General features: G+C 39.8%; 1 protein-coding gene across 2 annotated transcripts; it reads left to right on the plus strand.

The window, feature by feature from the left end:
• The first annotated feature begins 2,493 nt into the window (after positions 1–2,493).
• Positions 2,494–23,432, plus strand: LOC121897623 (1-phosphatidylinositol 4,5-bisphosphate phosphodiesterase zeta-1-like). Of its 2 annotated transcripts, XM_042412250.1 has the most exons (12): positions 2,494–2,601; positions 4,561–4,756; positions 6,368–6,569; positions 9,299–9,443; positions 9,768–9,920; positions 11,682–11,867; positions 13,359–13,515; positions 14,599–14,715; positions 16,204–16,376; positions 19,576–19,702; positions 21,973–22,122; positions 22,983–23,432. In XM_042412250.1, the coding sequence occupies exons 2-12, from the start codon at positions 4,567–4,569 to the stop codon at positions 23,063–23,065; spliced, it is 1,683 nt and encodes a 560-aa protein (XP_042268184.1). In that variant the 5' UTR covers positions 2,494–2,601; positions 4,561–4,566; the 3' UTR covers positions 23,066–23,432. The 2 variants fall into 2 exon arrangements, with proteins under 2 accessions (XP_042268184.1, XP_042268185.1); XM_042412251.1 differs by lacking the exon at positions 11,682–11,867.
• Positions 23,433–23,523: the final 91 nt, after the last annotated feature.

Here is a 23,523-nt window from a genome sequence, read left to right on the forward strand (position 1 = left end):
AAAAGGTGTACAGTACAAGTCTCAGCTCTTCTCATCTTAATCATCTGAACAGGTGTGGTTTTGTCGCTGCCTTGCCACACTGTTAAACCTGAGCCCTTGGTTGAGATAAAACCATGATCTCTATACTGTCGGTCTCAATGTGTTACGAAGTGAAGTGATCGGATTTTCCCACAATGAGCAGCAACGTGCTAGCACATCTGAGCTCCACATGTGTTATGTTGTATTTCCACACACGCACAAACACACATATGATACTGATCTTTTATTCAGCGTCAACCTTCTAATATGCACAGATGCACATGAGCACAGAAGCAAAAACTGACAGCTACGTACACAAGCACACTCTGCTCCCAAATGAGTCCAGCTAACTGACTGTGGAGAGGGAGGTGCAGTGATGCAGAGACAGGGGCCATATACAGGCCTTCATGTTCACTGCCTGGGAATTATCACATCAAACTCGTATGCCCAATGGTTCTGACAGGCCCGAGGCTGAGCCATTACAGCCTGGTGTAGACAGGAATGACTCTGCTGGACTTTGACTAGGCAATGACTATTGTTGTGCACCAGTGATTCACACCACACCAATAACATTCAGATTTACACAGACAACCAGGCAGGAAGTTCTTGTCAAACTTGCTAAAACAACTAATACAGATTCAGTGGATCTGTTGTCCAAGCTTCACTTACTTTGAGTTTTCATGATTACATTTTCATCCACTTTGGCTTTGACATTTTTGTGAATGTGGACTATATTCCATGACATTAATACCATTAAAATCAATCTCATGTTGGTCCATAGACTATTGGCATGTATTTGCATGATGTATTCAGATAGCAGCTCAGTGCGCCCTGTAGCCCTTGTAGCATACATTGCAGATTCCAGTGTTTCATTTTATCATGCTGTTGTAGGAAATCGTGACAAAGAAATCAAGAGAGAACACAAAGATCTCATACATCTGCCAAGCCCATGCAATTGGCTAAATTGCTTATTTTAACAATGGGAAATGTTTATATCATTTTAATCTGCATATGGAGCTGGATTTTCATCAAAATATTCCTGGTGGCTATGATTTTTGTACAGTAGAATAACTTTGCAGGACTACATCCTGTTCAGAAATATTAGAGCTTTGGACAAAGATGCCTTGTGCAAAATTTCAGGTGCGTCAGACTCATGACCACGAGTGTGCATTTAATTCATCATTTTGTGGTAATCACGGCGCATTCAAGGAAATAGTGGTTCGTGTCAAATTGATCACACCTGGTTATAAGAAAACATGATGATGTATGAACCAGAGTCTACAGCTGTGCTAGCAGGTCTGTGGTGCTCTGAGCTAAATGCTAACAGTAGCATGCTAAATTGCTCAATGTTAACATGCTGATGTTTGGCAGGTATTACCATGGTCAACCTCTTCATTTAGCATGCTGATGTTGATGTCATTAGTTTGCAGGTATTTAGTCAAATTTTGACCGGATGATGGTGCTCGATGAAAAGTCAGGGGTTTACAAAGTCATTAGGATTCATTTTCTGGTGATCTTGAATAGTATGTAAGATTTAAAATGCGTAAATACAAACAAATCAAACAAAGAAACAATGTACATATTTTTTAAATTGATTATGCCAAAATGAAAAACAGTTAACAGCCCAGTAGTTGCATTTTGGGGTGGCGTGTGGAGCCTATCACCACTGACACAAGCTGATGGCAGCCATGACAGACAGCATTTCACATTAAAACAGATTCCTGTGGGCTCGATATCCACTGTGGACTAAGCGGCAGACTGACCTTATGATTGACATTCCCATCCCAAGAGCCCCACCTCTAGCATGGTTAAAAGTAAATATTTTTCTGGGGTCATCAAGATATTTTGTGTACAAAATTTGCTGAAGATTTACTGTAATGGAGTGTGTAGGAAGTGCATTGTTTTTGCATGTGCACTTTGCTGTTCAGGAATTATGAGCCAAGATGTAGAGCTTTAAAAATGAACAAATGGTGGTGCTATCCACATCAAAAGCAATCAGTTCTTCTCTTACTTATGGCCTAACTTTGCACCAACTTTCACTGAATCTACTGAGTCCTTTTGTAGATATCTACTGAAAACAAAACCTCTGTGGTGGAAATAACTAGTGTGTGTTGACATAGCTTGGTTTAAACTGGAGTATATTTTTGTAGTTTTGTAGTTCACACTCCTAATCACACTGAAATATAATGACTTTCTCAAAATATGAATAGAAAAATTTCTACACTCACCCCTGACAGAGGTTTCATCAGGCAGGAACATGAAGGCAACAATTCTTTCTTTGCATATTTTATTCTGTCTGTGTGCACCGAGTTCACAGCTCATGCCTGAAAAGATGAGGGGAGACAGAAACAATTTTAATCTTCCTCTGCCATATTTCAGAGAAAGCTCTATTCAGTGCAATTATGACATTCAGTGTTAATTTACACAACATGCACATAGAATCAGAATGTTTTGTCACTATGGCAACGTGTACCTCCCCAGAAACCTGCTGGATTATTTTGAGTATTTTTGTACCCAAGTGGTTTCCTGTTTACTTCCTAAATATCTACACTACAAAGGACTAAGACACCATCAGTATTTGAGGTAGGCTGTTGTTAAATGAGATTTCATTGAGTTTTCAGCATTCAACCGGTATTAGTTCAATCCCACCAGAGAGAAACTTGTCTATTTGTCTGATTGGTTCCTAAATGGCAGTGGGCTGCTAGCTTAACTGGCTGTGACAAGTAAGAAAGATTAATGTAGAAAGAAGTAGCCACATTTATTGTGAGATTAGTTACTTTTCTCGGGTTATGTGGGTATGTAAGCAGGCAAACTTAATTTATGCAGCCTATTTCTATTTTTGAAACACAAGTTAAAAAGTATTTTACAGGCAGAATAGAAATGGAAAGAGAGAACTAATAGAGAAGACAATATATAAAAACAAGCAGAATTAGGTATACCTACCTAAAATGTGAGATCAAGAGAAAGCCAAAGAAAACAAATGGGTTTTAAGATGCTTTTTAAAGATGTGCACTGATTTGGCTTCACTGAGATTTTGTGGATGGCTGTTCTGGAGTCGAAGAGCAACGACAGCAAAAGTATCATCAGCTTTAGTTTTCAGCCTCGGGAGCCAGAAGTCCCCGCTCTGAAGTTCAGACGGCATAGCAACCCCTTTAAGTATAGAGGGGACTGACCATGTAATGCATTGTATTTCAAGATTAAAATAATGGGAAGAAGCTAAAATAGGGGTAATATGTGATATACAGTACGTTTATTTTGTTGTTGAAAGCCTTATAGATAAGCTAAATAGAGAAGATTTACATTTTCCAAATCTTTAGGCTGAAGGAAAGGTCTAATTTTTGCAGTGTTTCTTAGATGGAAAAAGCAGGACTGGGTGAGTTATTTCTCAAGTAATCTCAAAGGTTTTTACTTAATATTATGGGCAAGCTGGAAAATTACACTTGAATAATGTTATCTTTACCAATAAAAGGAATTTCTGTTTTGTCATAGTTAAGTTGTAGACATGCATTCTTTAGTTTCTGTGTTTAGCTTCATAGTTATTGGGATGGATGTGTGTCGTCAGCATAAGAAGATAAGAGATTGAAAAGCGACAAATTATGTTGCCAAGGTGAAGCACGTGTCACCGCATATTAAAGGGTCTGATAACGAAACAAAAGCCCACCCACTCTCTGAGCCTATCAGGTCAGCTTGCATCAGAGTGACTTTTGTGACAAATGAAAAAATGGCTAGTGACCCGCTGTTATCTATTTTACATACCATACAGCATTTTACATGGCTCTCTGGGTGTAGCTACAGTTACTGCAGCTGCATAAAAGGTTAATGAAGATGATAGCAGAGCTGGTTGCTTTGTGTTGCTCACACTGAGGCGACAGATGCAGCAGGAGGCTGGCCCACTGCAGGGTACCCAGTGACAGCACTGGCTTAGGCATATGTCTGAACTGTGAAGGGCTGGAGAACAGAGAGATGAAAGGTATGGATTGAGAGAGACACACAAAGCCAGAGAAAGTCAGACACTTTTGTCTCACTGACTGAGAGGAATGACAAGGAGAGGAAAGGGACTAAAATGAAAAAGTCACGCAGACATTGTCTTAGTATTTGATGGAAGTAAGAGATACAGAGAGGGGATGGAGGGAGGGGTGTGAGATGATGGGAAAACTTTGTGCCGAGTGAACACCCTAACTTCTTTTTTATTCTCTCTCATGCAGAGTTTGAAAAAGTAGTATTTTAACAGTGAGTTCATGTAAATCTCTGGGTTGACATTTCTATTCACCATTTCCTGTATATTTTTAGAGAGCTACTGATGAGCTGTGCCTTTGAAACACTTACAAGTGTTTAAAATATCTACAAGATGACAAATGTAAAGAATAATCGGAAGTATTAGCTTTGACTTGACCTACATTCAACATATGATTTATTCTGCTTTATTAAATGACTAGTAGCCTCATATGTTGATTTCATAGACATTGGAAGGTTCTTAAAATACAGAATAATTTTCCAAGATCAACAACAAGGGGTTAAGAGGCTAGAAATGATTGTGTGCAGGGCAAAATGAAGAAAAGCAAGGCCCCTTCTTCCAGGAGAGCAGAAATCCAGCAACTCTACCAATGCTACGCCTCGGGCAAGACGACTTTGCCTGCCTGCGCCCTCCTTAGGTTCCTCCACAAGGAGCAGATGGAGCTCACAGCAAATGAAGAGACAGCAGAGAGTTTGATTGACAGATATGAGATTGAGGAGACAGGTGAGTAAAGAGAGAGCTGTGTACCATCTCAGACTGCTTGCTGCTCATTACAATGGGTAAAAAAAAAAGACTGTTGTTTAAGGCCTCAGTGAAACTCAGCTCTGTCAAGCAATGATGCTAATTTGGTTATACCAGAAGTCAAGGCCTCAGCTCCAGCGGTGCCTCGCTGAGTGATTTGCTGTAAGCCCAGAGGCATGTGTTGAAATGAAGAGTCAAGCATGTCAGTGGACAAGAAGACCATATGTTGCCTTGAGCCCAGTGTACTTCCAGCTAACACACACCATTGCAAAAAGCAAAGCATGAATACAGAGAAAGTTCAGTGTTGATATTTGGTGTCAAGGCTCTGACGTCCTCTCCAAGCTCAGCACAGAGATTAGGGAGATTTATCCAAAATTGACCCAGAATCTGAAAGTGAAACCAAAATGTTGAATGTAAAAGCAGCTCTTGAGGTCCAGCCTGACTTTAGCAGCACAAGCAGCAACATTTTAAGCTCAGTGATTAATGTTATTTGGAAGTCAGACGAAGTGTACCCTTTATGTTTTTTGTACACAATCTTTCACGTTTGACTTTTTCTTAAAAAAATAAAAAAAAAGAGATAATTTTCCGCGTAGTTCAATGTAGCCTTCATACTGATTATTCAGCTTTGTGGTTTCATGCACATCAAAGACTAAGAATACTCACATTTTTTCAAGTGTTTTTACAGGAATTCAACATTGTAAATATATTTATTCACTCTCATGTCTGTATATTACAGTAAGCAGGGAGCAGGAGCCATGAGGCAATTAGTTTAACTTAGCATAGTGCAACTAGCTTGGCCAGGCAAGTTGTTGCGCCACCACTCAGGTTTGCTGCCAATTTTTCCCCAGTGGCCACTCATGGTATTGCAGCCAAAAATCTCCTGTGGCCCGAAAAGCACCTCAAACCTCAAACAAGGTCAATCATTACTCTTTGTATTATGATTTATTTTAATCCATGAAGGATTTATATTTATAAAACTTTCCCTGAGCCTAGAAAAACATTTTTATCATCTCAATGTAAAGTTTATGGGCTGAGCAGGAACGTGCGGACGGGGCCAGCAGGAGAAACACCACAGTGGAAACAAACCCAAAGCTACAAAATTTTTTTGGCTCATGCACCAGGCGAGAGAAGGCAGGGTCTTTGAGTCCAGTATCCAGTTCCTATAATAAATCCATGCTTAAGGGGGAAGCTTGGCTAGAGCCCGGAGCTAACCTCCTCCCAGCTCTAGCTCCATGATTGACACACAGACATGAGAGAGGTATTGATCTAAGTCTGGGCAAAAAATCAAGTAAGCATATTTCCAGAAATCTATAACTGTCACTAAAATGTCTTTTTTGCTTTGACATAAAATGACTTACTGAAGTTCATTACAGATGAAATCACATTCATTTCATCAATTTTTCACTAGTTTGAACTGTGTCATCCTACCCTTTTGAAGACATAAAGATCAGATCCAACAATTTGATTTGTTTTAATCTGGCAACACCAGTCACTTCTGCTTGAGCTGGCAGTATTCTTTTTAAACTTCTTTGCCCTTATTTAAGAAACTTATTCTGATTTTGACTGTGACTTTACTTGTTCTTCATCTTCCAGCCAGAGAAAGCAGGTGCATGACATTTGAAGGCTTCCTCAGATACATGGAGTCCAAAGACTGCTGTGTGTTCGACCAGGCCCACACATCTGTTTACCAAGACATGGACCAGCCTCTCACCAGTTATTTCATCTCCTCATCACACAACACCTACCTGATGGGAGATCAGCTAGTAGGCAAAAGCCACCTGGATGCCTATGTTTGGTAGGGAAATAGTTCCTCTGGTGATGCAAAAAAAAAACTGCCCCGATCTCAGGAAAGAAATCAGCATATAAATCAGTGAATAATATACAGTACCTGTATCTTTAATTAATCTGATATTTCAATTAGATCAAAATTTGATAGAGCCAATTTAAGCACTATTTTGCTGTGATATAGGTCTAAAATGCCCCTCAATGCAGTACATTAGTGCCCTCTCTCTTAAGTCTCTCCTCCAGAACTACGTTTGTTGTCTGGATGCTCTCCTTTCATTTCAATGACCCACTCATGTGCTGAGGCAGACAGTGAAATTGCTGTGGTCCCTTTAAGGGACAATGGAGGTGATTACAAAAGGGGCTGATGGCAGCAGAAGTGCTGTATTTATGGTCCCCCTGAAAGTGCTGATCGCCCTGGCAAGCTGGTAGAGAGGAACCCCCCAACCCAGTGGCCTGGAAGCTCTGGTTTACATAGATAATTAAAGAATCATTTAGAGAGTGGCAGGAGTAAAAGGTGGCTTTTTAGAAATCCCACTAGGACCAAATGTTTATGCTTGCGAAAGAAGTGCAGGATTACCAGCAGTCTATAATCCTGTAAAATAAAGAATTGGCAAGGCATGTTGAAATTTAAGGATGCAGTGACTAATAGATCACTGAAACCTGAACTGAAAATGTTTCAGGTTAAAAAACAGGTATCCTAACAATACATTTTTACATTTTACATTTGTAAAAATGAAAAATAGAGAATGAGAACTTAACTGTGATTTATTTGGGAAAGAATCAACAGCACCAACATATAGCTACCACATCTATGGTGCTCATTTTCAAAAAGAAAAATCAATTTTGGCTAATTGTATCCTGGTGGCTTACAGGCTATAAAGAAATAGTTGAGCATTTTAGGAATTTTTCATAAATTCTTTGCTTTCTGAGAGTTAGATAAGTGGATATTGATATTATTCTCATGTCTGTCCATTAAGTATGGAGCTGGCAGTTAGCCTAGCTTAACATCATGGAGTCGGGAGGAAACATCTAGCTTAGCTCTCTTCAAAATTCCAAAATATGCCAACCAGCACCTCCAAAGGTTTGTTTATACAGAAAGCAAAGCAAATTTTCCCCTCATGTTATTCATGAGTGTTAGGCAGCTTGTGCAGTTTGTGTTTATTCACCTCAAACAATGTACCCACCGTTAGCTGTAATGTTAGCTAGCTAGCAACATATGCACCATCCGCGCTGAGACTCAGAGCTCACCAGAAACTTAAGTTCTCTCTGTTGTCTTCCTTCATCCTCTCTCCTTTTTCTTCTTGTCTGTTTGTTAATTAGCACAATTTTTTTCATTCAAATTCTTGACAACAGTTTATCCATCTGCCCCGGAGCACTGCTGGTGAGCATCACTTTGTGTCTGAGGTACCTAACAACTTTCATGTGATGTCAAGTCTCAGTGACTGTCTTTGGTTTCCAAGAAATAAAACACCAAATGTATTTAATTACGTACATTATACAATTATATTTAATTTACATTTCTGTTTGTGCATTAATTAGACAAACAAGACACACATTGTTAATTAGTGAGCTTTAGAGGTTTTTATGAATTTTGTCTTTATGCTAAGCTAGGCAAGTCACTGCATTCTGCGGCGCAGTACTCATTGCCTTCATTGGTAACATGAAAGCGGTATCGATCTTCTTATCTAATTCTTGCAAAGAAGGTAAACAAACAAACAAACAGACAAGAAAATATTTCCCAAAATGTTGAACTTGAATTTCCTTAAGCCAATTCAGTACTTTGTAATGATTCAATCTTACTTGTTTTTTACATCACATCCCTGTAGTTATCTTTCCCCCACAGTAGCTGTCCAGACAAACACAAAACAAATAAGAAAATAAAATAATAATATAACAGCCATAACAAAATAATAAAAAATATGATCTGGATAAAAGTGAGCCTATCAGATAACTTCCACTCTATCGCTCTTGATTGTGACTCACAATATGACCACGACTATACTTTGCTCATAATAAAAGTGAAGTTACAAATCAACTCTGCAATGTACAACCTAGAGCAAGACAATCATCATGATATTTCTGAGACTATTGAGATGAAATTACATGTAACAGCATGCATGGGCTCCAGCTGCATAACAAACACAGCAGCAGCACACACATGTTGTTAAATGTAAAACAGTAATATGTTGATAGAAAAAAAGGCTGAATTCTGAGAGAGCAGAGCAGTTGAGAGTTAAAATCTCTGGTATAAGTGGAAGATATAACTTTGAATTGGTTTTCCAAGAGAATGCATCACAATATATGACCATAACAATTATTTGCCCCCACCCTACTGTGAAAGTGATTTGATTTCAATTGAAAGCAATATCTCATGACACCAGGACACATGCTGTACTGTATAAACTTGACTGTACTTTTAAGGAATGCACAGACTGTAGCAGTACTATTTAGTAGTAGTAGTAGAAGATGCTGTTGAAATTAATTATTAGATTGCAATATTTGCTTTTAATTATTCACATGTATTGATATAATAGCTGTTACATGTTTGGAAGGTATTATGATGACCTGACTTGTGAGTATTTGTGAGAAAGGAAAAGTTTGTGCCTCAACTCTTCACCCACTTATGTCTTCTAATTTCTCACAGAACATTATAAGTGCTTATCATAGCCTTGCCGCAGCTCAGTGTGTGTGCATGTGTGTCTGTATGTATGCATGTGTTTGTGTCTTTGTGTGGCACAGCGCTTTGAGGAAAGGCTGTCGCTGTCTGGAGATTGACTGCTGGGATGGGCCAGACATGGAGCCTGTAGTCTACCATGGCTACACCCTGACCACCAAGATACTCTTTAAGGATGTCATCACCACTGTGGAGCAACATGCCTTCGAGGTAACACTGAATAGTATGTTACATGGCATGTTTATCCCTCGAGTGGCGCCCCAGGTGTCCAACTCAGTGTTCGCCCTTTGCCTCTGTAGGTTGCAGGAGTCCCTACTGAGCTGCATTTGCTCTAATTAATAACATCTCTGATATCACTGTTTTGCCTGCAAGTCTTTGATTCAGACTGTTCAGGCCATTCTCTGTGATGTATCTGGAGACTTTAGCCCCGCAAAGAGAGCTGAAAATTATATCCAGGTTGATGCTAATTGTTGGAAATAGGGGTTACATCATGATTTTTTTTTTTTTTTTTTTGGTGCGATTATTTTTTGGCAGGTTTCTGCTTACCCAGTGATCTTGTCATTGGAAAACCATTGCTCCCAAGAGCAGCAGGAGGTCATGGCCCAGTACCTCATCTCTATCCTGGGAGACAAGCTTCTGAAAACCCCCTTGGATCACCCAACCACTGGAGACCTTCCAAGCCCAAATGTAAGACTTGGCAACATGAAAGTTTGACCATCTGAGCTCAGATTATAAATTGTGAATCAGAGGAAGAATCTGTGTTTAATGTTAGAGCTGCTGGTGCAGGCATAGGAATGATAGTGTTTGTATGTATAAATCCTTAGCATCTGTCATAGCAGAGCAAAACAAGGAGAAAATGAGACCTTTTTGTCGTCACAGAGGGCCTCATTAGTCTCTTTCTGAGGCTTCCTGTGCCTCTCTCTTCCTTTGGGATGCAGGGGTAGATGGGCTCCTGCATTTGCAAACCTCTTTAATCTCACAGAGATTCACAAATTCTAATGGATGTGGTTGATCCTGAGAAGTGTCCATCATTTTAAGTGTGCTGAGGCACTTGAGCTGATTGTTCATTTAGATGCCCCTGTCTGAGACTTGACTTCTCCAGTGAAAGCATTTGCCTCAACCCATGACTGAGTGACTGGCCCGACAGATGCAGGCGTTGTCACTCCAGTCTATTGAATATGACGAGCAGGATGAAGGGCTTCTCTCTAAGTGTGGATGAATGTGTGCTGTCTCGCCAGAGTTTTTTTTGCTGCCTCTGACTTCTACTGCTTTGGAATTTACTGCAAAAAATGAGTTGTGTTTTATCCTGAGTGTGCACGTAAGATTTTCTTCCCCATATAATTTTTGGCTGGACCACAGGGAACAGCCCTATTAACATGAATGTCTCTCTGACTGAATGAGTCACTGATTGAGTGACAAAGTTACACCATTGGCCAATGATGTAACTTTGTCACTCGCCTCGGTTGGGTGTCACAACGTGTTGCCACTTCCTGTATCCGTCGTTTTAAATTAAAAGCCATGTCAAGCCATATACTAGGTTTTGACCTAGTCTTGTTTATCTTTATGACTCAGAGAGGGTGGGCCTACATAGGATCCTCAGTGCTAATGGTTTTATCGGGACTCTAAACCCCCAGCAACTTGAACACTGAATCTTGTCACATTCATGCAGCTTTACACATTTCATTTAAAATGAAAGTGGAACCAATATGTGACTCTCAGAATTGTTCATTACTTTATACTCTGCTCTGTTTACAGAGTCTTCAAAGCCACAGCCTTGTCTCTATTTTTCCATTATCAAGTGTTATTGTAGGATTATAGTTCATTAACAAGTTATTACTCTACTTTATTCTATTTTTACTGTCAACATGGACCAAAAGTCTCTTGAAGAACCTCATATGATATTGTAAATTAAATCAACATGAGCAAAGCGTCTATTCTAGCTCTCCAGACTGTATCATTTTGTGTAACTGCAGTGAAAATTGAATGAGTGCAGTGCCAAAGGAAGCTCTGAAGCTTATAATTTTCATACTCTATGGACTCTTGCAGGTTGTCAATGTTGGCAGATCTGTAATTATTTTATATATTTCGCCTGTGTATACAGTATGTGACACTGACATGGTGACTTCCTGACATGTGGCTTACCACAAAGCTGCTTTCAAGTCCAGACCACAGTGTTTTTTACTTTTAGCATACTGCAGCTCATCTGTCCTATAGAGTAACTAACACATTCGGAGCCAGGCTGCTGAAATGTAGCAGATATTCAGCACACCTGCAAATCAGACAGGCAGTGGTTTGTGCAAAGGGAGTGTTTTGATGTGTTCGAAGTTTGAGGATGGAGGAAGAAGGACAATTTAGAGTTTGTTTGACCCATTCAGCTCTGTGATGTTTTTATGAATGTGGTGTAAATGTACATCTATGATTGTGTGTGTGTGTGCATGGGGATGCCAGGACCTGAAGTATAAGATCCTCATCAAGAATAAAAAGCTAAGGCCTCAGATTAAGACAGAGGACATGTCAGGGCTAGAGGAGAGTGGTGATGAGGGTGATGATGAGGAGGAGGATGAGGAGGACGAGGATCATCAGACCAAAGCAAAGTTCTGGTCCCCCAGAAGGCAGACAGGGTCAAAGAAGAAAGTAAGTCAGTTAGATTTCAAACAGATATAGACTGAGTGTATAGAGAAACAAAACTAAATGTACACTTTAAAGGATATGACTGGCAATTTTCCATATTTTTCTTATTGTCAATAAATTTCATGTGCAGAGTCAAACCAACAATGAACTCGTCCTTCTTATAAGTATTGTGTTATATCCAAGGTCTGATATTTCATATTCCTCTGTGCTGTAGACCTCCTTGTCCAAAAACTATTAAAAACACGTCAGTGAGCCAGACTGTTGCATTGGATGACCTGTTCCTTTACCCCAAAGATTACGGTCATGGACGTTTGTTTAGAAATGGCTCCAAAGACTAATAACAGCGATCACATTTCCAGACTCCGGAGAATAGTTCCATGTAAGACAAATGCACCTATGCATGTACGGGCACGCAGTTCTGTTTACAGAGCCTTTTTGTGCTACATATCACAACTTTTTGACCTTGTATTTCATTGTAAACTTCTCAAGAAACTTCTGTAGAATTTGGAGCCATTTCTAAACAAACTACTGTGACTGTAATCTTTGAGGTGAAGAATGTCAACTAGCGCAGCACTGAAGCTCACTGATGTGTTTTTAATAGTTTTTGGACAACAATGGAGGTCTACAGCACAGAAGAATATGAAATATCACTTTTTCAAAAAGTCACGTTCAAACACGAATTTGAACTAGTAAACAATTTGTTCGAACTAATTCGAACTCAACCCATGTACCGTTATGTGTCTCAGATCCAATTTGCTGTGACTGTCATAAGCATATATATATGGCCAGTGACGTCCATCTGTCAGTGGGCAGAGAGAGCGTCTTACCATTCAGTATAGTCTTCATATTTTCCTGTGTGGTGTCATACAACTGCATTATGTGTCTTGAGATTGCACTGTGTATGAAGTAGGCTGTCAGACAAGGCGTGTTAATGTTGCTACACTTGTTTGATGCCTCCGCTGCCTCATGTGGCAAGCTAGCTGGTGAGTCCTCAGATATGTTGTTGTTAGAGTAAGGCAGCTGTTTTTTACAAAGCTGGCAAATCTTTGTTAGTAATTTTGACGTCTACAGTGTAGCCCCTAAAATACTTCCACATGCTGATTTTCAGATGCTTATAGGTCAAAGAGCAGCCAATAGGTCAAGCTGATAATGGATTTTAAGAATGCCCTCTACTTCAAATGGTGTGTTGGGCTTATAGACTGTACATTTTGAATTCAAACAGGTCATTACAGTTCAAATATTACATTTTCCCCATGTTCAAATGGAAGTTTGGATTTCAAATAAAAAATGACAGCCCTATTGGATACACACAATACTTGTAAGAAGGATGAGTTCATTGTTGGTTTGGCTCTGCACATGGGATTTGTTGACAATAAAAAAATAGCAAATTGCCAACCATATCAAAAAAAGGTAAGGTCCTAGTATTTGTTGCAGTTTGGTGAATGCTGCTTTTTCGTGTGTCTTATTTCTCCCTCCCCCCAACATAATGAGCAGAAGAAGAAGGTGGTGGTGGCAGAGGCTCTGTCTGACCTGGTTGTATACACCACATCTGTCAAGTTCATCAGCTTCAGTCATTCCAAAGACAATCAGAACTACTATGAGAACACATCTATGGCAGAGAAGAAAGCTCGCAAGCTAGTCAAAGCTTCAGGTAAAATGACATTTATGGAGGTGAATTTATGGGGAGAGGGAAGGGAGGCCTGATTTTGAAGTAATAAAGAATGTGTATGATTATTTGCAAATATTACAAAATATCATTTTGATGAGGCCAGCGGGTCATGTGTTTTATAATCACATTCAGCTCAAAGGGAAAGCATATTGAACATGATGTACACAGCATAGGGGAATACTTTTTAGGAAGTAAAACACAACAGCACCAGCTCAGAAGTGTGTCTTATACTCTCACTGTTGGGGGAAGTGAAAAGAGCCCACAGAGGTTCGAATCAACTGATAATCAGTTAAACTGTCATCTTGCTGCTGTGTGGCAGTATATTGGAGACACGGAGTGATTTATAGAAATGAAATCTGTTCCCGCTGAGGAGGAATGACACTTTCCAGACATGCAGCTATATTATGAGCTGGTTGGCTTGTTTGGCAGGGACCACAAACAGTCTCAGCTATGCTGGAGGTGTAAAAATACGTGTTGTCTCTTGCCATCGTCAAGCCCTACAGGGAGAATGATGCAGCTACATTATGATCACACACAGACTGAAGAAGGGAGCCAGTTTTTTGTCTATTCGGGATTTAGATAATTATACAGACATCAAAACCTGATGAGCACAATCTGTAGTTTCCACCTTTCCAACTCATTTCAGGTATACTCTAAAAAAATCTTCCATTTCATATTAAGCTAAAATGACAATTCGTGTTTGCATTTGTGTAAGTTATTCATATGATCCCATTTCAAGTAAAAATTTTGTATAAAAGCAAATCACTGAGCATATCCGTGAGGATCTATTATACTGATAATGAATTGTAAAATGACATTGTTATAACTGTTGCTATCAGAAAGTGACCATATCCTTGTAAATAACCCTTGATGCTGTCACTTACTCTCTGCATTGCTGCAGCCACTGAGCTTATTCTGATATTAAGATTGAAGGATCATAGCGACGACATCTGTGAAGTCTGAATCTAGGTTTTGTCTCATTAATGATTATGTGTCAGACGAGACATTTGACCTTTGAGTGTTGCCTCCCCCCTCTCTCGCTCTCTCGCTCTCTTTCTCTCTCAGGTCCGGATTTTGTTCAGCACAACCAGAAGTTCCTTACCAGGATTTATCCAGCAGGATCAAGGACATCCTCATCCAACTACAACCCCCAGGAGTTTTGGAACGTCGGCTCACAGCTCGGTGAGTCAAAGACCTCATGACACAGTTTGTGTGCGCACATATGATATGCAGTGAAATTTCATACACATGCCCAAATGCATGTACATTCATGTAGGCCTGGGAACCTGAAATGTATTAACTATCTCAACAAACAATGTTGATTTTCACATCTTGGGTAGAACCTTTAATGAGTTTCAAAACTTGGATGATGAATGCCAATTACTGTGGTTCATACACACAGAACCAACAGTGTTATTTAAATTATGTTATTTAATAGTTAGTTAACTGTGTTTCTATTTTGGTCGAGATTAAAACTCTGAAAACACAACTTCCTTTGTGTAAGAACTTTCAACAGGGTTAACAGTTTCTCAACACATGCAGAACAACCACAGTACAATACAAGCTTTTGAGACTGAGGGAAATGCAGTCCTGAAACTTGGATTGTGAAACTTCAAAGGGAACAACCTGGCCAAGTGTCCTGTCGATTAGCAGTGAAAAGAACATTTCATTCCAGTCCACAGCCTGACCACCTCATCTGTGTTTTCCCCGGAGCAAGTCCTCTCCCGGACCTTATCACACCTTTTCTAAATCGATTTATAGCCCCCCTCTCTGCCCCCCTTAAATGCGTTTTTTTTTCTTGTCTGGGTCAGAGCTTATAGCTTTTTTTTCTGTGTGGTTATCATTTCTTTAGAGTCAAGCATGAGCATCAGGCTTCACTCTGTATCACACAGATGTGCCTCAGAGTAACAGCTTCTGTATACTGTAAGCAGCTGCAATGACCAAGAGAAATCTCAGCTATGCTTCAAATAATCATATGTAAACTTTATATCCTCAAGCCATCTGGCAATATGTGATTGCCCATGGGCTTAAAGTCACAACCCTGATCTTTCAGTGTTCCTGTCACTCCGCTTGTCTTCATCCGTTTCCATCTCTCAGTCAGCCAGCTGCTGATTCTGACATAGAGCCTTGCTGATTGTTGAGCAGACTGTCTACGTGCTTTGGTGGCAGCTGTGCACATGGTGATCGGCACTTTTCACAGTTGCAGGAGACTGCGATACAAAGCAGCCTGGATGGATCAATCACAGTAGAATATTCACCAGGCCGCTGTGACACGCACAGAAAAAGTATATACAGTATTCAAATCTATCAGCAGGATTATATGCACTGCTTTCTTTAATTGACAATCTATTTGAATGTGAATGTTTAGTCACTGATGATACTAAAGAAATTCTGTATGCAGCACACGTGCCAACACACAGCTTTGCACTATAGAAAAAAAAATTACACTCATTGCACAGTCAGTGATTTTGAATGCTTCCCTGATGCAATGTACGCTATTGTTGCAAAAACATTTCAAGTCTAACACAGCTCCCTCCTGCAGAATGAAGAAAGAGCCTTAGAAAATGGAAGGTGTGGAGGCTATTTTAACAGGCTTTAAGCATTTTCAATTTTGTTCACATAAGTTTTTTTTTTGTGTGTGTCACTGCTCTGTGGTGTGGTGTTTTGCAGTGGCACTCAATTTCCAGTCCTTGGGCTTGCCTATGGACCTTAATGATGGCCGTTTCTGGGACAATGGTGGCTGTGGATATGTCCTGAAGCCAGCGGTGCTCATGTCCAGCCAGCGGAGCTTTGATCCTGGCTGCAGCCAGCACAATGTCAAACCAACACACCTGCTGCTCAAGGTACAGCTATGGAGCACTGAACGCTGAATAATCCACTGTGGGTGGATTTATGGATTAAGGTGTAATGTTACAGGACTGTGTGTGTGCTTTGTGTGCATATATGTGTGTGTCTATGCCTTCCAATCTAGGGCATTGTGCAGTGGAACTCATCTTAACTCTTCCCCTCCAGATAAATGCTTTCCTGCCGGATGCTGTGAACAAACAATGATGTAAAACTCCCCAAGAGTGTATCTGTTTGATTAGATTATCTCCCTCAGTAAGTAAACGGAAAGGAGAGAGAGAGGGGTGTTCTAATGCAATTACACCTGAGGTCCAATTAATAAATCATCCCTTTTTCTAATTTTTAAAGTATCTTGGGGGACAGTAATAGAAACACTTGTAATGTCAAGCATGTGCCATAAGCCACATGACAAAGGGTGAAGCTGTAGAGAACATGGTTACATCAAGTCTCTTGTGTGCCCTCAAGGACTACGGTGACACATTAACAGCCCAATTACAGAGATTGAACAATTTGCTGTCATGTGTAGAATGTAACGGTGGGAGTAAGAGATATCAGGGGCCTTGTACAGCAAAGACAATATGTGGTACTACCTGGGATCACATGGGAATCCTGTCATTCACTGTAGAGGAGGTAGGCAATCATAGTTACTCTACTGAAATCAGTGTCATTATGAATCATAATGAAAATCCTTCTTAAAAAGTCACCCAAATTACAAAAACAAACATTACCTCTAGTGGTGTCGACTGCCTCTACCGCAGTACAATGGAGGTGAATGGAATTGAATTTGTAGTGCTCACATGCCACGTTCACGCCATGTCAGATGGATGGGAAGGATCTGCAAGACTTCAATGTCAAGGACTTGCAAGTGTTCAAGTCATCTGACAACTCAGGAAGGTTAAATGATAACTTTGTTGGTTGGGGGTTTAAAATATTGTGCATTGACAAAAGTACATTGTACCTATTAAATTTGGGTTTAACTACTTTAACTACAGTCTTTGGCTGCTGTGAGGCATCTGTTTGACTTTCAAGAAAATCACATTTTCATGGTCGTAATTACTACTTGATGGTTGACATGATGCTATTTATAAATCGAAAAGTTGTAACTGCAGTAACTCCGATATGACATGAATGTTGTAACAGCACTAAAGTATTACATTTTAAAAATGGAGCAGCATCATCAAGACATGTTGCTGTTGAATTTGTTAAATGTAATTTTTCAATATGATCATCACAAATGAAATTCCATTCACTTCCATTGTATTGGGGTGGCAGCAGAAAACTCCAGAGACAGATATCTCAAAACGTTGGGTTACTTAACGTAATCCCCAGTTCTCTGATAACAGAGTGAGGTGTTTCATTATGGGATATCGCTTCTAGCTCAACCACTACAGAAGCTCCAATGACACCACGTCTGTCTTATGACAGACAGGTCAATCATCCTAACTGGGTCATTCTATGCTGGTTTCTTGTCTCGGCTATGCAAGGAGGGAAGTATTGGTGGAACACCTCATTCTGTTATCAAAGAACGAGGGATTATGCTAAGTACCCCAACGTTCTTTTTCTAACTTAATGCAGTGTTTCACTATGGGAAATACAGGTGGAATCGTCCTCCCCTTCCTCTATCTCATCCAGGTCAAGGATGTCAGAACAAGCCTCAACATCTGCATCATCACTCTCTTCCCCCAGGCCGACCCTCGAACAGTTGGGGCATGTCCAGTAAATCAACCCCCTCCACTGTGTCCGCTCAGCTCATAGAGGCTCGTGGCTGATTGGTAGTAGGGTTTGCTTTAGCGCCGGTGGCTGAGGTGGCCATGCTAACGTTAGCCACTACAACCTTCAGTCTCCTCTCCAGGATTTTCTCGGGCATCGAGGCACAGTGTGCACAGACCTGGGGGTCAACCACTGAGGCCTGGGCATGTTTAACACCCATGCACACTATGCATAGCGGGTACGGATCTCTGCCTGAAATGAATGCTCCACATGATGTGGGGCACAGGCAGGAGGCACCCCCTGCCTCCTTCGGCTCAGACCCTTTGGCGGGGGCTGTGGGTGCAGACATGCTAACTGGAAGGGAAGCTTACCATTCCAGACTCACTGCTGGTACTGTGCTAGGCGACGTGACACCTTGACGGGACATCTTTTAGCTGTTAAGCTGTTTTTTTTGTCATTTTGTTAAACCGAATATTTAACTTATCGCAAGCCAGTCCATGTGCCTTTATTCAACCTGATTCGATTGTGGATGTTGTATTATTTCTTCAGTTGACCTTGTTCAGTCAGTATAGTAATTGTACTAAATGTAAGCAGTTGAAGAATGCACATCATGCCATCTGTTGCTCTCATACAGTAATTCTGCTACAGTTTTTGTCTCTACTGTAGCTCTGATTAAGGAAATCATTCTTGCTAAGACAAAAGTTTTCAAGGATGTATAGGATAGATGCTCGCAAGTTAAACAAAAGCACAACAGAGATTGTCTTCTAATGGAATACGCACATACACAGCACAGTGCATGAAATATAAATGTGGTGCGTGTTTTTAGATGCCTAGGGAAAAACCCTCACCTTCATTTATTCACATCATCACTCCATTATTTGATCCCTTCAGGGAAAATCCTGCAATCTTGACTCAACTCTCAACTGCAGGAATTAAGAGTCATGAGTAACATTCAGGGTCGAATTTTCAAACTTTAAACAGTAAATTTTTCATCTGCTCAGAAAAACAATATTTTCCCTTGAGCTTTCAAAAAACTGTCAACTATAAGCAATGGTCTGTTTTTCAATAGCAAAATCTTAATGAAATGATAACTCCAAAGTGCTATCTACAGTGTGCATTTACAAGTATGGAGAAGCAGAGCATGACCACTTTAACTGTGAATGTAGCATGACTTCAGTAGAGGAAAAAGACTGTAATTTTGGGCCGGACACTGTAAAGCTCCATCAGTGCCAAGCGGGGCATGTCGTGATAAGTACATGCAGGTTTGTCTTTGATCAGGGCCGGGAAAGGGAAGGCTCAGTGTGAGAGGGCTGCAGATAAGCCTGTCTCTTTCCAGACTAGTGTAATTACAGCCCTTCTTCTCTTCTCTTCTCTTCTCTTCTCTTCTCATTCCACTAATATTTACTGTTTACCCGCAGTATAGATTACATTCTTATATACCCTCAATGTGACCATCCATAGTGCATTTCTGTGTGTGCCTATCTACAGGTAATCAGTGGATCGAACCTACCTGTCCCCAGGAGTGGCAAAGCTCTGGACCCCTTTGTCAGAGTGGAGATTCACGGGATTGCATCTGACTCCCGCAGAAAAAACACACATACTGTCAAAAACAACTGTAAGTACCGTGGAACAAACTGTAAGTACAGTATGGAGGCCTTGTTAGGATATCTTAAAACACAGCTTGACTGACTGACTTATCACTGGGCTTTGTCAGATTTAGCTCAGAAATGCAAAACTGTTTGATTTTCAATTTACTAAAAAAAAAAAAAAAGAATGACAGCCTCCTTTTCAGACTGGATTCATTTCTGATATCTTATCCTCAGCTAGAATAAGTTTGCCCACTGGTTGTTCTTTCTAAATTTGGACATTGTGATTTGACATTAAAAATGCCTAATAATGACTTAAATACATAAATACTGCAATAAAAGGCATAGAAAAAAACACATAGCCTGGTGCCAGAACTGTGAATTGTCGCCCACATCTCTGATTCATTCAACGATTCAAATTAAGTGAAACGAAATGGCAATTCAGTCTGATTATCAGGCTGGTATTTTTAATACAAAATAAACAGCAATAAAAATAAAACACAATTTGAGTCTTAACAAATTCAGATAAAAATACAAATGCTGTTTGTGCCTACTACCTGTATAGTGTAACATGGAAACCACCTATAGCACTTCCCTTTAAATAAGTTTCCCAGTTAACTGCTATTGGGATTTTCCAATTAACTGCTGATGGGCTTCTGATGAGAAATGTGCTGGTGAGTTTCTTCAGAATGACTACTCTTCAAAAGAAATCTCACCTTTACAGTCATGCACTATTGCTATGACTGGAAACATAGAGCTAACAGTCACTGCTCACTCGATGAAGTGCTACACTGCCATAATGCATCACGTGGATCCTTATACATACACAAATTTTGTTTGTTCAGAAGAGAGGAGAAGACTAGTTTTTACTGCTGGGAATGATAAATATGAAAATGACTGTTAGTTAGTCTTAATTCTGCTTCCTGGAACTGTCATTAGACTTTCAAGTGTGGAAGTTAATCCCTCTGCTGTCGAGGTTTTTTATTTCTCATATTTCAGCTGGTGTTCACCCCAGAACATACAGTATGTTGCTTTTGCTTTTTCAAAAATGGCCACATAAAAATGAACTAAAGACCAAAAGATAACATTGATTGGATAGAGCACTGCATTGCTGCTGCACAAAGAGTGAGAGAAGGAGAAAAAGTGAGATGGTAAGAGTCCTGGAAGGCAAAGAACCACGAGCATAAATCATAAAATCATTTCACACTATGAAACAGATAACGTCACAGGTAAGACAAATGAATGAGAATTTAAAAGAAAACTTGGATGTAACAGAGGAACTTGAGTAAATTACCTATTACTGACTTATTAGTTATCTATGTGTGGTTGACTCCTTTGTCATTACAAAACTGCACCCAAGTCATGTTTTCTCAACATGATAATGATGCTATTGTGGGTCTGATGATTATTTTTTTAACAATAAGATGTTGCTGAATAAATTAATGATTACATTGTCCACAGCAGTTCCTCTCCATGGCTACCTTACTCTTACTCTGGTGATGGTAACTCTGCTGTGAAGCCCCCCTTGCCTTCTGAGGACTGTAGCTAAAGAAGAGCTTAGCCTGTGATAGTTAAATCATGACAGCCTCATCAGTGTTGTCTCCAATATCACTTCTAAATACAGCTGTTTTTGCAGAAAGTGTGTCTCCAGTTTCAGCTGTGTGGATTATTTTACATCTGCAATAACTCTTTTTTTTTAGCCACTTAGGAATGGCAGAAACAAGCTGTGAACACAACACTGACTTATTGTCATCTTATAAGTTGATATGGTGAACATGTTAGCAAACATTTGCTCATTTATAGATTTGTTTTTATAGATAGATTGACAGATTTGTCTAGCTACCAGAGGAAAGTAAGTCCAACATTCACTCTCCTTTTAGCTCTGGTTTTGGTCTCCACCAACTTCTTAGAAAAATATCTACACCTTTAGCTGCTTAATGATGCACTATGTTCACCAGCTAGTTTCTAAATTTGTCAGCTGTTGTTTGTCTGTTTGGAGCTTTTTTCACACTTATTTCAAAACAACTGCTCACTGTGGCAAAATGATGCTGATGAGAGCGAATCAAAACAGTTAAGTTGTGGGCTGGAAACCAAAACAATGAGTTAAAAGATGTTTTAAATCTCCACAGAGATTAGAAGAACTGCAGAGTCAGGGGATAATTCCCTGTGGGTTCATCTTTACAGGCGAACCTTTTACATACAAGTAGTCATGTACTGTAAATATAAAAATATCGACTATAGTCCCTTTAACTAAACCCATTGATGCTTACTGATTCTAATGAACTAATTCCTGTTACAGCTCTGAGTCCTCACTGGGATTCTCACATGAACTTCAACATCAGCGTCCCTGAGCTCTGCCTTATCCGCTTTTGTGTCCGAGACCAGACCGGCCTTCTCAGCAGTGATTTCGTGGGCCAGTACATGCTGCCCTTCAGCAGCCTGAAGAAAGGTGAGCCACAGAGGCAGAGAGAGCAACAGGGAGTGGTGCTGGGGCCTGTTTGGGAATCAGACTGAGAGATAAATTACATCCGGTGACATTGTGTGACCATTACTGTATTTCCCTTCATTCACCTCGTCAGCATTACTGAAGGTTGGTCTCTGCTCTGTGCTTGTGTGTTTTTATGGAAATGCTCCTATATATCTATATGATGCTCAGTGGTGGAAAGTAATAGATAGATTTACTCAAGTACTGTACTTAAGTACAATTTTGAGGTACTTGTATTTTACTTGAGTATTTCCATTTTCTGCCACTTTATACTTCTATTCCACTACATTTTGGAGGCAATTGTTGCACTTTTTACTTCACTACATTTATTTGATACCTTTAGTTACTTTGCAGATTGAGATTAACAATATAAAATATAATCAGCAAATAAATTAGATGTATTATTATACATTAAGATAAGACTATATTGATCAGGATATAACTACTTTATATACTGCCCAGCAGTAAATAAGGTAGTTAAAATAACCTCCTCCTCTACCAACAGCAACATTGACTACACATTAATACATCAATAATTATAATACAATAAAGTAATATTTATTATTCTGAAATGGGCCATTCTGCATACTTTACTTTTACTTTTGGTGCTTTAAGTATATTTTGATCCTGATACTTTTGTACTTTTACTTCAGTCAAATTTTGAATGAAGGACTTTTACTTGTAACAGAGTATTTCTACACTGTGGTATTTCTACTTTTACTTAGTAAAAGATCCGAGTACTTCTCCCACCGCCGATGATGCTCATATATTTAGAAGCTATACATACATTTGTTTTTCACACCCCATTCCTTCTCCACCTCCAGGCTACCGCTGGGTGCCTCTCCGGTCTCGAGACGGATGCAGCCTGGATCCAGCCTCCCTCTTCGTCTTTGTTTGGTATTCCTAAAAACAGCTCTCCATATCAGACTCACGCACAGACACACGCACACCACACCAACAGATAGGGAAGCGTGGCTGATGCAGCAACAACAACAACTACAAAAATATATAAATAAATCAAAAGCACCATTTCCTCAGATATAAATACCAGTTTTATTGTCAGAAAATAGATGTGCCATATTTCTACTGCCTGCACTGCGTGCTGCAGAGGAAAAGACCAGAAGGTTCAAGCAAGGCTGAAATGACACCAACAAAGAATCACTCTCTGCTGACAGTTTGAATCAACTGAAGTAGCAGAGAAATCTGTTGTGAAATCCGAAATCCGAGTATGATTATTAGTTTCTTATTGCAGAATTAATAATTGATGAATGTTCGATTATTGTAGCAGATTTTTTTCTCATAAGAAGGTCTTACCCATCCACAAGGAACTGTATTGTTGGATTAATCATCTTTTCCATAACAATA

This window comes from Thunnus maccoyii, chromosome 5, assembly GCF_910596095.1.
Source record: "Thunnus maccoyii chromosome 5, fThuMac1.1, whole genome shotgun sequence".
Classification (NCBI taxonomy): domain Eukaryota; kingdom Metazoa; phylum Chordata; class Actinopteri; order Scombriformes; family Scombridae; genus Thunnus; species Thunnus maccoyii.